General features: G+C 43.4%; 2 protein-coding genes and 2 non-coding genes across 4 annotated transcripts in view; 1 reads left to right on the forward strand and 3 right to left on the reverse strand.

The window, feature by feature from the left end:
- The window catches only part of LOC126400662 (uncharacterized), a 5,514-nt gene extending 2,486 nt beyond the window's left edge, over positions 1-3,028 (forward strand). Inside the window, exons 2-4 of the mRNA XM_050061547.1 lie at positions 433-627; positions 840-1,050; positions 2,652-3,028. Of these exons, the coding sequence (XP_049917504.1) occupies positions 433-627; positions 840-1,050; positions 2,652-2,886 (641 nt within the window). The 3' untranslated portion in view covers positions 2,887-3,028. The remainder of the gene's footprint in view (positions 1-432; positions 628-839; positions 1,051-2,651) is intronic.
- A 3,594-nt stretch (positions 3,029-6,622) lies between these two features.
- Positions 6,623-13,670, reverse strand: dkc1 (dyskeratosis congenita 1, dyskerin). The gene is made up of 15 exons (XM_050061546.1): positions 13,589-13,670; positions 11,544-11,599; positions 11,371-11,457; positions 10,809-10,900; positions 10,245-10,429; positions 10,036-10,100; positions 9,644-9,770; positions 9,164-9,294; positions 8,794-8,937; positions 8,502-8,622; positions 8,187-8,305; positions 7,999-8,102; positions 7,636-7,678; positions 7,123-7,290; positions 6,623-6,922 (listed from the first exon to the last, which is right to left on the reverse strand). Exons 1-15 carry the CDS (start codon positions 13,602-13,604, stop codon positions 6,857-6,859), a joined length of 1,524 nt encoding a protein of 507 aa, XP_049917503.1. The 5' UTR covers positions 13,605-13,670; the 3' UTR covers positions 6,623-6,856.
- LOC126401572 (small nucleolar RNA SNORD83) lies at positions 8,375-8,451 on the reverse strand. The gene has a single exon (XR_007571089.1). It is a non-coding gene; the product is annotated as a small nucleolar RNA SNORD83 (small nucleolar RNA).
- On the reverse strand, positions 11,021-11,215 carry LOC126401577 (small nucleolar RNA SNORD17). The gene has a single exon (XR_007571094.1). It is a non-coding gene; the product is annotated as a small nucleolar RNA SNORD17 (small nucleolar RNA).
- Positions 13,671-14,160: the final 490 nt, after the last annotated feature.

Consider the following 14,160-nt stretch of genomic DNA (forward strand, 5'->3'; position numbering starts at 1 on the left):
GGTCGGCCAGTCTGGTCCCGTTGGTCAGTGTTTACTTATTCAAGTAACACTGGCGGTCCCTGAGAGTGAGTGACCTGACATGGTGCGTTGGTAAATTCAGTCTGACGCTCTACACTAAAATGAGAGCCCTGTTGGTGGAAGAAACGGAGCATTATATTTCTACATGAATTAACTGTAACGGTTAAGAACAGTTGTGTCAGAGTGCGCTCCGACACTCAGAATGAGTATTTCTGAACGCACCACTTGCATCATCTTCCTCCACTGTCGAAAACAAGCCAACGGAACTTGCTACCTAATGTCTGTGGAGAACTGTTTTGCCTCCAGCTAAGCCCCACCCACCAAAAACGTCATGGTGTTTACTAACAATAAATGGTCTGTAACATGTAACATATGATAATGAATGTCGACGGGTATGTTGTGTCTGTCTTTCAGACGGTGGTGGCGCTCTGCAGCTGTCTGACCTCCAGCTGTTAAACTATGACGCAGTGGTGACGCAGGAAGTTCTGCAGCCTTTGTCCCGCCTCCGCAGCCTGTCAGTCTTCCACCTGTATTCCGTACCGGGACCCACCTGTCACCTGCAAACATGGCTGACGTCACTGCCGCAGCTCCGCAGCCTCAGCGTGCACGGTGAGTCCCAATTTTACTTCCTGTCAGACTGTCACTAAAGATTTGATTAAAGAAGACGAACGATAGAATGTGGAGGGAAAACAACACATCTGTCTCATCAGCTTTATTTTACACTCTCACTTCAACTGCTTTCACCTGCAACATGTCAGTTTTCTGCTTAAATCTCTTCAACAAAGTGATGTCATGATGACCTCACTCTGTCTGTCCAATAGGAGGCCATCCTCTAGCGGCGTACGCTGACTTCCTGCCATCCTCCCTCCTCAGTCTGACTCTCTGTGTGGATCTACAGCCTGAAGACCTGCAGGTGGTCTCACAGAGAGCGCCTCACCTGGAACACCTGCACCTGGAGCCCTGGAGCTCCTCCGCCAGCCTGGTCAGACTCCTCCCACAGTTGTTCCCCCAGCTGAGGACGCTCCGAATCAGGTGAGTCACTGACACATCGTGACGTCTGACCTGAAAAACGTTTTCAGAGAATGTGTCCAACTGTGACGACTGGACAGCTCTGTCTTTGAGAAATTACCTCTGAAATCTGAATCTTGTTGGAAGCAGCTTAAAACAAGGAGACCCCCAATAACCAATAACCAAGGGCTGCTAAGAAGTCCCTTCTTCATGCTGCCTTTGCATTTTTACATAAAACCAAACAACGCCGGCATTGTGCAGCTCCAGTGTGTGAGATTTTAGACAGCATGCCGGCATCGCAGAACCAAAAAAGGGCGTGTTGGGTGTGATATGTAACGTAACAACAATCATTTACCGTGCCTGTTATCTGGCGGCAGATCTCGTCCTCTGCTCTGAGGGTGAAAACTCCCAGACCTCTTTGTTTTCCCAATTTGAGTACATTTGTGGCCGCTGTTCTTTTTCTCTGACTTAGGCGCTAACTGCTATCAGCTACTTTTTAAATCTCCCATGGTGGGTTGTACATATAACATGTCACCAAAACGTCACACCTGTGCCACCCATGAGCCCAAGGAGCAGAGAACATAAAGCTTTCTTTCCATCTTATTAAATGAACAAATGCCAGTGACTCAGCCTGAGAAATGTCAGAGATAGCTCACCAGCCCTGGAATAAACTGTATAGATATCAGTTAGGGCTTCACGATTTGTATCACATCTCAGTGCACTTTGATATGCAGTATCTAACATGCAAAAATGTGCAGATGCATGTACAACAAATCACCATAATCCAGCACTGGTAAAAACGTAGCAGCAACCAGTGTTTTTCTGGCCCCAAGGAGACACAGGACTTGTTTCTGAAATAAAATTAGTAGTGATCAGGAAGAGCTCAGACTAACTGAAGTTCAGTCCAAATTGGCGGGAAGTTGATTTTTTGGAGAAACTGAGTTAAAATGTTAAATTTGATTGAAATGAAAGTGTGTTGTCGAGCTTTGATCAGGCCCGACCTGAGCCTGAACCAAAGCAGCCCAATTAAAAACCTTAATTTTCATTGTAGAAAACAAAAACAAAAAAAAGGAAAGAAAAAAACATTTATTACAAGCTCTTCCTTCTGTTATATCAAGAGTCTGTCATCGGTTCTGCGTCTCATCGCCAACAGGTTCATCAAAGTCGGCTGCACCTCTTGGTGCGTCTCTGTCTTCAGGGGTGCACATTAATAATCCTGCAGGACTGTAACATGCTCACGTTTAACCCAAACAATGTGTCATGTGACTGCAGTTGGTTCAGATCCAGGTCGGAACACGTTCTCACCACAAACGAACCGCACCAGAGTTCCTTTGTCACCGGACTGAGACCACCTCTTCAAGAAGGTCTTAGTCCGATTGTTTTGGTGCACACCTGTTGGTGTGTGATTGCTGTGTTCACACCTGCCCAAACGAACCTCACTGAGGGGGCAAATGAACTTGAGTTTGATTGAACCGAACCAAACAGGGCAGGTGTGAAAATACTAAATGACAAAAACTGACCGAAAACAAAAAAGGCTGCTCACATCCATGGTCTGTTTTCCATAGCAACCTGCTGGTCTCCATAGAAACCTGCTGTTTGTTGAGTTTCCTGTTTTAATGTTTCAGACATCATCACCTGTCAGACAGTGACTTCCTGTGTCTGCAGCAGCTTCAACATCTTGACACTCTGGAGATTTTGGATTCGTACTACAGACCTGACCCGTCCGACCCGAGTTGGGTCATCTACGAGCCGAGCTCCCGTCTGCTGCAGCTGATCTCTGACCTTCAGAAACTGACCAACCACCGAGTCCGAGTCATCACCAGCTCACACAGAGACACGCTCTCCTGCCACTGTGTCTGACCAATCAGAAACTGTTTGCCCTGCTGTGAGGGCGGGGTCAGTTCTCAGGAGAGCACTGAAACACAGATCCAAAGATTTTATCAAACATGTTATCAAATGTTTGTCAGTGTGAAGTTTATAAATATTTAAATTATATTATTGAACTAAATGTGCCAGCTGCATCACTGCTGCATTATGGGTAAAGTTTCTCAATATTAGCATATGAATGTTTGCAGGTGAAGGGACTTTTCATTACTTACGAGAGGGGAGAGGTGGTGCAAAAAGGAGGAGGCATATCAAATAATTTTTTAAGCACTTGTTTTTTATTTTGGCTTAGGGGAGGGGCACACGAATTTAAATGTTTTATTTTATCTTTATTTTACTGCAGATTTTTGAAGAAAAAGTGCCTTTGAAGGCTTTAAAAATCACTAAATTACACAATTTATCAGTCAGAAACTGTATAAACAGAAGTTATCCTTGGATTTTCAAATTTTAGATGGTCCTTGAATGTATTTTATGGGATGAGCGCTTACGTCTGAAAAAAAGCATAACCACATTTGAGCTTAAAATAGTGATATTTAATCAAAATCACTTTATTTTACATCTGATTTAAAATTTGTCTGAAAACTGAGACTTTTTTCAACTCCAGTATTTCATCTTTTTACTTTTCAGTTCTTCAGGAAGGGTGAAAATAAATAGTGATGTTTAGTCAAATTCACTTATTCTTCATGTCTTAATTAAAATTAGGCCAAAAATAAACTGTTTGTACAAATAAACCAGCATACACAACAAGAGTGAAAAACTAGGCTTTTTTCGACTTCAGGATTTTGTCTTCAAGATTTAACTTTCAAACACTGAAACGTAATTTTTAAAAATCTAATAACTAATTCATGGTGGAGAGAGGGTTGTGCATTTTCTGCCAGTCACTCAGGGAGGCTCAAGGAAAAATATTTGTAGCTTTAGGCCAAAGCAAAGCACTCCAGACGTCCCTCTCTCCAGCACACTTTCCAGCTCCTCCTGGGGGAGGTTCCCAGGCCAGATGAGATATGTAATCCCTCCAGTGTGTTCTGGGTCTGCCCCGGGGGCCTCCTACCAGTGGGATGTGCCTGAACAGCCCTAACAGGAGGCGCCCAGGAGGATCATAATCAGATGCCCAAACCACCTCAACTGACCCTTTTCGAAGTGAAGGAGCAGCAGCTCTACTCCGAGCTCCCTCTGGATGACCAAGCTCCTCACCCTATCTCTAAGGCTGAGCCCAGACACCCCACGGTCACTAACCAGAGCTCATGACCGTAGGTGAGGGTTGGGACGTAGATGGACCAGTAAATAGAAAGTTTTGCCTTCTGGCTCAGCTCCCTCTTCACCATGACGGTACAGCGCAGTGCCCACATCACTGCAGATGCTGCCAAATCACTGATCCATCTCACACTCCATTCTACCCTCACTCATGAATCGGACTCTGAGATACTTACTCCTTTGCTTGGGGCAGTAACTCCGTCCCCAGCCACCCCCCTCTGATAAATTCTCATAATTTTATCCTTTTCAACATTTGCATGAGTTATGGCCAAAAATCTGTTTTGTGACACCACAGTGGCCTCCGCTGAGTGCAAGTGGATGTTTGTGCCAAATTTGAAGAAATTCCTTGAAGGCGTTCTTAAAATACCAAGTTCACAAGAATGAGACGCATGTATGTACAGACCAACAACCCAAAAACATGCCTCTGGTCTAGGTGGTTGCTGGCGCAGTCATTACAAGGATTTATTGATGTCTTTTTAGTGGATCATAACACATCAGCTATTATTAATCTGCAGACGCTACAGTTCAAAATGAGAGCAAACTTCTCTATGAATGTCAGCTTTAGAGTCATGATGAAGGCCAACGTGTCTGCAACAGATGTTAAGACTTGTTGTTTTAGCCGAGCTGAATTCTGGACAACTGACGGCCCCTAGCAGCCAGTTAAGAGGAGTGAGGGGTCAGCAGTCAGTAGCCCTTCCATCACAGAACCAAACAACAGCAGCATCATGCTGCTCCAGTGTGTGATTCTCGGCAGCAACACAACATCACCCTCTAGTGTGACATATTACATATGTATCAGCAGCACTTTACAATCACGTCAGTAACAATCATGAACTGTCTGTTATATGGCAGCTGATTTTGTCCTCTGCTCAGAGGCTAAGGAGCTCCTGGACCTCATTGTTTTCCCAATTTGAAACATTTTCAGCCATCGTTCTTCTTCGAGTTAGCTGCTAACTGCTATTTTTTAAGTCCCCTGCGGTGGGTCCCGAACATTACACGTCATCAAAACATCACACCCATGACCCTGTGCTGCCGGCTGTCCGTTTATACAGACATTGTGTCGGCACTGTTGCTACCTCCGATACCATCTTAAGGCGAGACATCTCTGTCACCCCATTTCACAAGATTCACAGTACATTTTATACTGAACAACGCAGCAGCATAATGGCGCGAAGTAACAAGGTTATACAGCAAAGGTTTTTGTGAATCACCAATACCACAAGGTCCATGAACATACACTTGTTAACGTTATTAGTGTTTTGCTGTGAGGTTATTTAATCAGCACTGTTCTGTCAATGTTTATGCTGATGACACCATCTTGCACGCCATAACTACTAATCGACTAAGCCTTCAGGTTATGCAGGATTTATACCTCTGTCAAATCGACGCCGTACCTACGGCATAGGCTTTGCTTTGACTTAGAGCCTACACCATAGCCTGACGTGCACCTCCCCAGAAATGTATCTACAGGTTGCAGTGACGCAGACCTCCTGTCTGTTTGTAAGCTGAAACCATTTCCCTCAGTGGAAACAAAGCTTTTATTTACTTTAATTTCACAGATAATAAATTGTGAAGACAATAAAGCCTCCACAAAAATTTTAAGTCTTGTGTGTGATTTATCCTGACTTACACAAGAGTGAAAAAACTAGGGTTTTTCATGAGCAGAGGAAATCTCTGCTCATCACAAGGCTAATTTATACAATGTAAAATGCCATAGGCTTGTGCTAATAACCTTAGCATGTTGTATTTGTGGGGAAAATGTGTCCAGATATAGACAAGTGTTTGTGAATGCTGCGAGTTATAGTGAAGCTGATTTGTGTACTGTTTGAAACTGTCTATTAAGCCATGTTTAAAATAAACTAAACTTGACAGCACTTCACAGAAACCTCCACCACCAACTAGCATTTTGGAAGTGTAACTGCAGAGTAGTCTGAGTGGGCTGAAGTTTGCTGCATAGATCAGCCTCTCATTGGGCAGAACGAGCTCCCCGCTGAAGTCCCGCCCTACCACCTCTAGTTGTCATAGTCGACAAACGTCCTTTACTAACTTTTGTGGTGTTTGATCTTGCGGGGATGTAGCCATTTTTCTGCCATGGTTCGCGTCCTGTAGGCGATATTTTTGTGGGCGTGTTACACCAAAACCTGTTTCCCCCCGACAATATTTTTGCAAGCGCACCGTTGCTGTGGCACCGCCAAGAACGATTGTGATTGGTTGAAAGAAATAAAAAAGCCAGGCGTTTTTTCCTCCAATCTTAAAGTGAGAGTCGGTGCAGCCAGACCTCTTTTCTTGAGAAAGGTCTGGTAAGCGAGACTAACTGCAGAGTGACACAGACACACCACCGCACTGCTCAAGTCCCCAAAGATACCCCTGCTCTAAATGATTCAGATTCAAAGATACTTTGACACTTTGGATTATTTAACTGGACTTATACCTCACAGAATGATTCTGAAGACGCTACAAATACAGAAAACAAAGACTTTTATTTTGGAAATTACAAACAGACTTCTGTTCAGGTATTTACAGCTGAAAACAAAAAACAAAAAAACAATAAAATTTATATAAAAAACAAAATCGTCCTCTTTTCTTTCTGCGTTCATGCAGTCCATTATTGTAAAACTCCCAGAATGCTTTGCATTCAGACAGGTGAGAGAATGGGCGGAGTCTCAGTGTCTGTTCACCTGCTGATCCAACGACATCACTCTGACGCATCGTCATCTTTCTGTTTCTTTTTCTTCTTCTTCTTTTTGGCACTTTCAACAACCTAAAGACAGAAGTGGAATATTTAATTTATACATTTCAGCTTATTTAAATTCAATTATTAAATGTAACATTTATCTCTGTTTATTGTATTTTACAGGCTGGAAACTGATCCATTAAGAGCTTAAACCAAAATCTAAAAGTCTGATTTCCAACAAGTTCAAACTGATTTTTTTCTATCGTCATTTCAAAAATCAAACTCACCTCTGTGTCAGGCTCCGCCACTGCTTCGTCAGCCCCCGCTTCTTCCTCCTCCAGCTTTATCCTCTTCTCTTTCTTTTTCTTCTTCTTCTCTTTCTTCACGTCCTCTGCAGAGGGCGTGCTGGGCGTCGCAGCGACTTCACCGTCACTTTCTGTCGCCTCCCTCTTCCTCTGTAGAACACAAAAGGTCAAAGATTCATCAGAAAAGGACATCAGGTGGGTCTGCTCTGATTGGACCAGAGGTGGCCACTGTCACAACACCACAAGGATCAGGGTCATGTGACATCAATACAGACGTCACAGGTGATTTTGATATTGAGTGACTTTTACAGACCGGTAAAAGTTTGTGATGACCAGATTCTGATCATTAAATATTGATCTTAAGTCAAATTAATGCCATGAGAGCCCAGTATTAAAATAACACATATCTACACTACTGTACATACACCTGCTCCGCTGTGTGTACACCACACACCTGTGTACATAGAACATAGTGTATATATCCACTGAGCTTACCTTTGCTGGAGTTTCAGATGGCTCCTCTGTCACCTTGGAGATGCTGTCAATCAAAACAAAAACAGGTTGTAATAAACAAGGTTAATTTTTTATCTCAACATTTAAACAACCTGCACAGCAGTGTGACGTCACCACTGTCAGTGTGACATCACAGCTGTCAGGTCAGTCTGATGACATCACTGTTCTCAGGTGAGCTGCAGCTCAGCAAACAGCAGACTAATGGAGCTCACAGCTGAGAGTTTGTCTAGCAGACTGACTCCCTCAGAGAGCACGTCAGCTCGGTAAGGGATAACTGTCTGCACGTTACCTGAAGTCACCACTGACATCTTTGTATCTGCCCCGCCCCCCTCAGGTAAGACGTACCTGTAGTCGACGTATTCGGTTTTCCAGTCGTTGGGCGTGCTGCCGTTTGGTTTCCCGTGTTTGTCGAGGAGTCCTTTCTGAATCATCATCTTCTTCTGACTCGCCTGATAAAACAAAAATTAAATATTTAAATAACCTTTATTATCTAAGACAGTTGACAGTCGATGGGAGGAAATCTGACGACGTACCTTCGGTCCCAGACCCCACTTCCGAGGATATGTGTCTCTCTCCATGATCACCCTCTTGATCTTCGCCACGACGCCGTGATCACACGTGGATATCACAGCCGTGGTCATCAGAGCGACACCTGGAGGAGAACAGCCTCGTTAATACTCATTTCCATCTGTGACTCATTGATGATGTCATTAACGTGTGAAGCCATCAGTCAAGGGTGATAGATAGCAGGTCATCACGGCCCGAAGGCTGCGGCATCTACTTAACTCATCATGTGGCTCCACCTCAAACACCTGTACGCACACAGACACACACAACACCTGTCTCACCTGTACAGATGGCCTCGCCCTTTGTCGTTATGACGACGATATCCTGGTTCATCTCGATGCCGTCTTCGTACCTGAGGACACCTGGCAGCATGATCTTTGCACCGTAACAGATGGCGTTCACCTAAAGAGAGGACGATAGTGCGTTTCGTCAGAAATTCTTATGTTTCATGTATCAGATTAACCCTTCTAAGACAGCCCGAAAAAGTGATGTCGCTCCATGCTTCAGACGCCTTTATCAAGTTTTACATAAGGATATGTCGTTATGGTATGTTGTATAATGATGAAGACTCACAGCGCTGTCCTTCATCACCAGCCGTTTGTGAGACACCAGCAGTTTCTCCAGAGGGAAGATGACTCTCCTCAGATACGTCTCATCTTTGTTGTGATCAAACTGCCACTGTGCGTCCAAAACGTCGTGCATCGTCACCATGTGGTCCTAAAAAAAAAAACACAACAAAAAAAGTGTGATGTCAGCAGTGACAGTGATGTCATTATGATGTCAGCAGCATTGAGACGCCACAGTCACTACAGATGATGTGAGGTGAGTCTCTGCTGCAGGTTTCTGTTCCAAAGTTTAATTGACAGACCTGCACCGACAGCAGGACTGAACTCAACACTTTGGATGACTCGTGAGGTCACGGCTGAACAGAAGTGATGCTGACCTTCTCTCCCAGCACGCCGGACCGGACTCTCCTCAGCTCCTGCATCTGACCTCCAACCCCAAGCATCAGGCCCAGGTGGACACACAGAGTCCGGATATATGTTCCGGCTTCACAGCTCACCCAGAAGATACCTGCAACACAGTCATGTGAGATTGGTGAAACCTGAACTAATGTTTAAGTCGCACAACACCACTATAGCCCCGTTTCTACCAAGCAGTTCAGGTCGGTCCACGTTTCCACTGTGAAAAGTTGTGGCTGGTACCAATGGAACCGTGTCGTACTGTCCCCATTTTGGGGTGGAACCCTAGGGTCTAGGTACCATGTCTGAAGGGTTACTGTTGGTAAGGTACCATACCGAAAGTGTCTGATGGAAAAGGGGCTAAACAGGTTTTTAAAGTCACGAAGATAAAACTGTCCATCAGTCAGAGAACACCTTGAAATTTCTAGTGTAATTTATTATTGATCTATTATCAATCTTACCCAGTCTCCTCTCAGGATCATATTCGATCAGTTTGCTCTCGTACACCGTTCGAACTCTCAACTGACGTTTAACAGCAGCAATCAGAGGCGGTCGCTGGAACAATGCGCCAGTCAGCGTCTCCAATGCCTGCAGACAGAAACTGAGTCAGCGACAGTCACATGACCAGACATCCAACACGATATATATTCTGATTATTATCTCTAAATAAAACTGTACACAACTATTAAATTTATCTGGTTTCTACATCAACATTCAAAATAAAGTAGCAGAGTTCAAGATTGAGCTCTGATCAACCTCAAAAATGTAACTGAGTAAAGTAATGAATTTTTTATTGTCATTATAAATCTTAACATGATATCGATCGATCGGCCGTGCAGCAGGAGGTTCTTACCCGGGCCAGAGTGTGTTCACTCTCTATCGCACTGTGCAGCCGAACGATCCCCACATACTCTTTACCTGCAACACACACACAGAGAGTAGTGAGGGGGGCCGCTGGGTTTTACTGTGCTCACACGCCTGCCGGCCGGGTGGAGTCAACCAGTATGAATAATTTATATTTTCTGTTACAACACAAAACAGGAAGTCGTCATCTTTGCATACCGGCACTCTGCTGGGACTTGACTAATCGCGTGGCTCGATCCACGCAGACGATGAGACAGCCGGTGACCTTAGGGTCGAGCGTTCCACTGTGGCCCGTCTTCTCCACCCGCAGGATCCTCCTAATCCACGCCACGACCTCGTGCGACGACGGGTTCGCCGGTTTGTCCAGGTTGATGAAGCCCGACCTGACAGGAAGCAGGAAGTACAGTCATCAAAATGTTGGTAGCATGTTCGCACAGTATTTATCTGGAGATTAACAGATATGATCCTGGCTGTTAGCATAGCATTACCTGTCAATCAGGGATGTTGTTAGCATGTTAGCATAGTGTTACCTAAAATAATCCCGTGTGTTGTTAGCATGTTAGTATATCGTTAACTGACACAATCCTGGATTTTGTTAGCATAGCATTACCTAACATAATTCTGGCTGTTGTTAGCATAGCATTAGCTGACATAATCCTTAATGTTGTTCACACAGTATTGCCTAACACAATGCTGGGTGTTGTTAGCATGCTAGCATAGCGTTTCCTGACATAATCCTAGGTATTGTTAGCATAGAATTACCTGACATAATCCTGGATGTTTCTCTTCAGAGGGTTGCTGCCGCTCGGTAGAGGAGTGTAATGAGCTGTCCGGATGTTCAGTTTATCAAAATTCTGCAGGAAACAAAATTAAATTTGACATTAGACATCTTTGTTGGTTTGTTCACCTTCTTGTGATACTTTATTACATATTACTTATTTCCTGTAAAAAACTGATATAAATCTCAGCATTGTATGATCAGAGCAGCAAATCGTCTTGGCAGCGGTCACGTCGAGTCGCTCTCCGTGCGGTTTCGGGTTGCGTCCGGCAGAACGCCGGGACAACACCAGCACTGCAGCGGAGAGGCCCCGCCCCCAGAACGGGAGCAGAGGCGATGACTGCGACAAGATGGCCGCTCAGAGAATGGATAAACTGGTTCATCACTTCACACACTGAGGAACAAAAATCTCTATTATATTTGCCTAGTCTCTCAGATTAAATAACTGATGATATTCTGGGAAATTAAAGATCGATTTAGTTTTTATCAGTAAAATATCCAGTATGTGTCCACACTAACTGTACCAGGTAAACTCAGGTGTGTTACCTTTAGTAACAGAGGCCATTGTGACGTGTCCAGAGAGGCGACTTTAGACTCTGGCTGGATGAAGAAGTCTCCGCTCTGTTGGATCTCCTGTCAAACAAAAACAAACTGTTTTAGTTTCATTCAGATGAATATAATAAACTGAACACTAACAGGATGAACTTCATCTCACTCACCCCGACTTCTTCTTCACTGACTTTCTTCGTCTTCTTCTTCTTCTTCGCTGACGATACTGAAAACAAACACACATGTGGAAATGGTTTCTTTAATTATCAAACACCATGATTTTAAGTCATTTATTTCTTTTCAGAGAATCAGTTTTCCCACTAAATAGCTTCTCACACACAAGAAATTTACTTCAGAGTTGTGGTGCGCATTATAAACATATTACATGTCTTGTATTTAAATAAATGTTATTTTAAACAGACTCTTTGTTCAACTTCATGTTCAGCACTTTGGTTAAATCCTAAAGTATGATTTTTGCTTTATAAAGTGATTAATAAACTTAATGAAAATATGTACTGCAAAACTCAAATACCAAAATAACGATAAAATATGTTTATCTTAAAAAAAAAGGTTCCTTTAAATTTAAAAACAATGTCCTGCTGCACAGCTCTCACATTTAAGTGTTTATGAGGTTGATTAAATAATCAAAATATCTTCACCATTTCAACATGTGTTTAGATTTTATGAACTTTTATATTTTAGTTTCTGTCTCTTGTTAGATCTTAAAAGTTTAGGGAGTGTACATTTATTAGAGGTGAGGAGGTGGCGCAAAAGGGGGGGAGGCATGTCAAGTATTTTTTAAGCTGTGGGGAGGGACTTAAATTTATTAGTTTTGGCTTTGGGGAGGGGTGTTGACCTTTAAAACGGCTGAATTTTGTATTTCTGTTACTGCCGATTTTTAAAGACAATGTGCCTTCATGCATATTTTCTTTAAAAATTGCACCATTAATCACAGCCAGAAACTAATGTTTACATCACCTGAGTTTGAACATATTTTCTGTGGACTCGCTTCGCTAATGTTCAGATTTTTCTACTCACTAATAAGAACATGATGCAAAATTGTTCAACTCGCTTCATTTACGCCACGTAATTTGCACCATTGTTGACGCTGCCATCGTGCTGCCCGGTGGGAATTTGCGTCTAATTGTGCCTTTACATTTAATGCACTTGCGTAAATTGTTTTATTCCTGTCCAGTGTGAACACATCAAAATGGAAATCATGATTGGATTTTCACATATGTCACTTAACACTTAACCTGAGATCAACACGTCAGTCAGGAAAAAAAAAGAGTAAGAATCAGAGCTTCAACTAATGATATTTCATTTTAAATTTGGCCCAAAAACTGTTTGCACAAACAATCCAGCATGCACAGCAACTTTTTTCACCTCCAGGATTTCGTCAACTTTTAACATTCAAACATAGCAGGGTTAGTTTATAAAATGCAACTAATTTGTAGTGGAGGAAAGGTCATGACCTTCCCCTGTTAAGTTCAGAACAGTCCCTTCGTTTAAATTATAAATGGAGGTTAAGAAAAGCAGCCCACGTGGCCTCTCAGACAGCACGTGGTAGAGTTAGCATCAGGCGGCTAACAGAGCTAACGGACCCTCTGAACTGAGAAACACCATCAACATGTCACACACACATACAGGGAGAAGACCACCAGTGATCGGTACAGGAAACTGACCAGGTTTTAATCATCAATAACGCGAGTTAGTGTTTCCTGTAAACTGACTGAATACACACTAACGTTTATAGACACTTTACGGTTAAACCTCTATGAATGTGTCTGAATATTGAGGTGATATAAACTCAGAATCTGCCTGAGACCAGCGCTGAATCTGAGCCGCCACACGTGGGTGCAGCCCGGAGCCTGAGCACAGGCCTCCACCTCCCACAGCTCCTACAGTTCCCACAGTGCTGCTCCATGGTTCATGAAACACACGCCGAACACAAACTGGATTTAACACACCGAAGTTTAACATAAAATTAACACTGTGCAAAATTAAAAATACATGTCTTTAAATTACTTTAGTTTCTCTGCGCAGTTTGGCGTCAAACGCAGACAAAATGCGTCAGTGTCAGTTCGTAAAACCAAACAGTAACCGCCTGCGTTTGTGCAGTTTAACCAACTTTAGTCTGACGTCAAGATTTAAGAGTAAAAACTCAGATCAGTTAAAGTTCACGTGTTTTTACAGAGACGTGGAGCGCACTCACCTTCTGTGTCCGCCATCTTCACTGAGAGACTGAGCGCGGAGACCGCGGAGGCTCCTCCCCCTTCTTAATCTTCTTCTTCTTCGTTGAATTTTACGGCAGCTATTAGCCTGAGTGTAGCACTACTGCCATCTCCTGGAGTCATTTAACTCCCACAGCGTCCTCTTCGTCAGTCCTGTTGTTAGCAGGAAGTTGACTAGGCATCTCATAACTATATACACACCGGCCACTTTATTAGGTACACCTGTTCCACTGCTCCTTTACGGAAATAGCTAATCAGCCAATCACGTGGCAGCAACTCAATGCATTTAGGCTCGTAGACATGGTGAAGACGACCTGCTGAAGTTCAAACTGAGCATTTACTGGGATTTTCAGCACAACCATCTCTAGGGTTTACAGAGGATGGTCCCAAAAAGAGAAAATATCCAGTGAGCCAAAATGCCTTGTTGATGCCAGAGGTCAGAGGAGAATGGCCAGACTGGTTCAAGATGATAGAAAGGCAACAGGAAGTCAAATAAGCACTGGTTCCAACCAAGGTGTGCAGAAGAGCATCTCTGAAGCAACAACACCTTGTC

Source organism: Epinephelus moara, chromosome 14, assembly GCF_006386435.1.
Source record: "Epinephelus moara isolate mb chromosome 14, YSFRI_EMoa_1.0, whole genome shotgun sequence".
NCBI classification, from domain to species: domain Eukaryota; kingdom Metazoa; phylum Chordata; class Actinopteri; order Perciformes; family Serranidae; genus Epinephelus; species Epinephelus moara.

Bases quoted from the DNA above. Each gene is read 5' to 3' on its own strand.
- dkc1 (XM_050061546.1), bottom strand. The intron at 10,101-10,244 runs GTATGCAAAGAT...TGTGTGTTGCAG, and splicing joins CAAGTCCCAGCAGAGTGCCG to GTAAAGAGTATGTGGGGATC. The intron at 6,923-7,122 runs GTGAGTTTGATT...TTCTGTCTTTAG, and splicing joins TGGCGGAGCCTGACACAGAG to GTTGTTGAAAGTGCCAAAAA.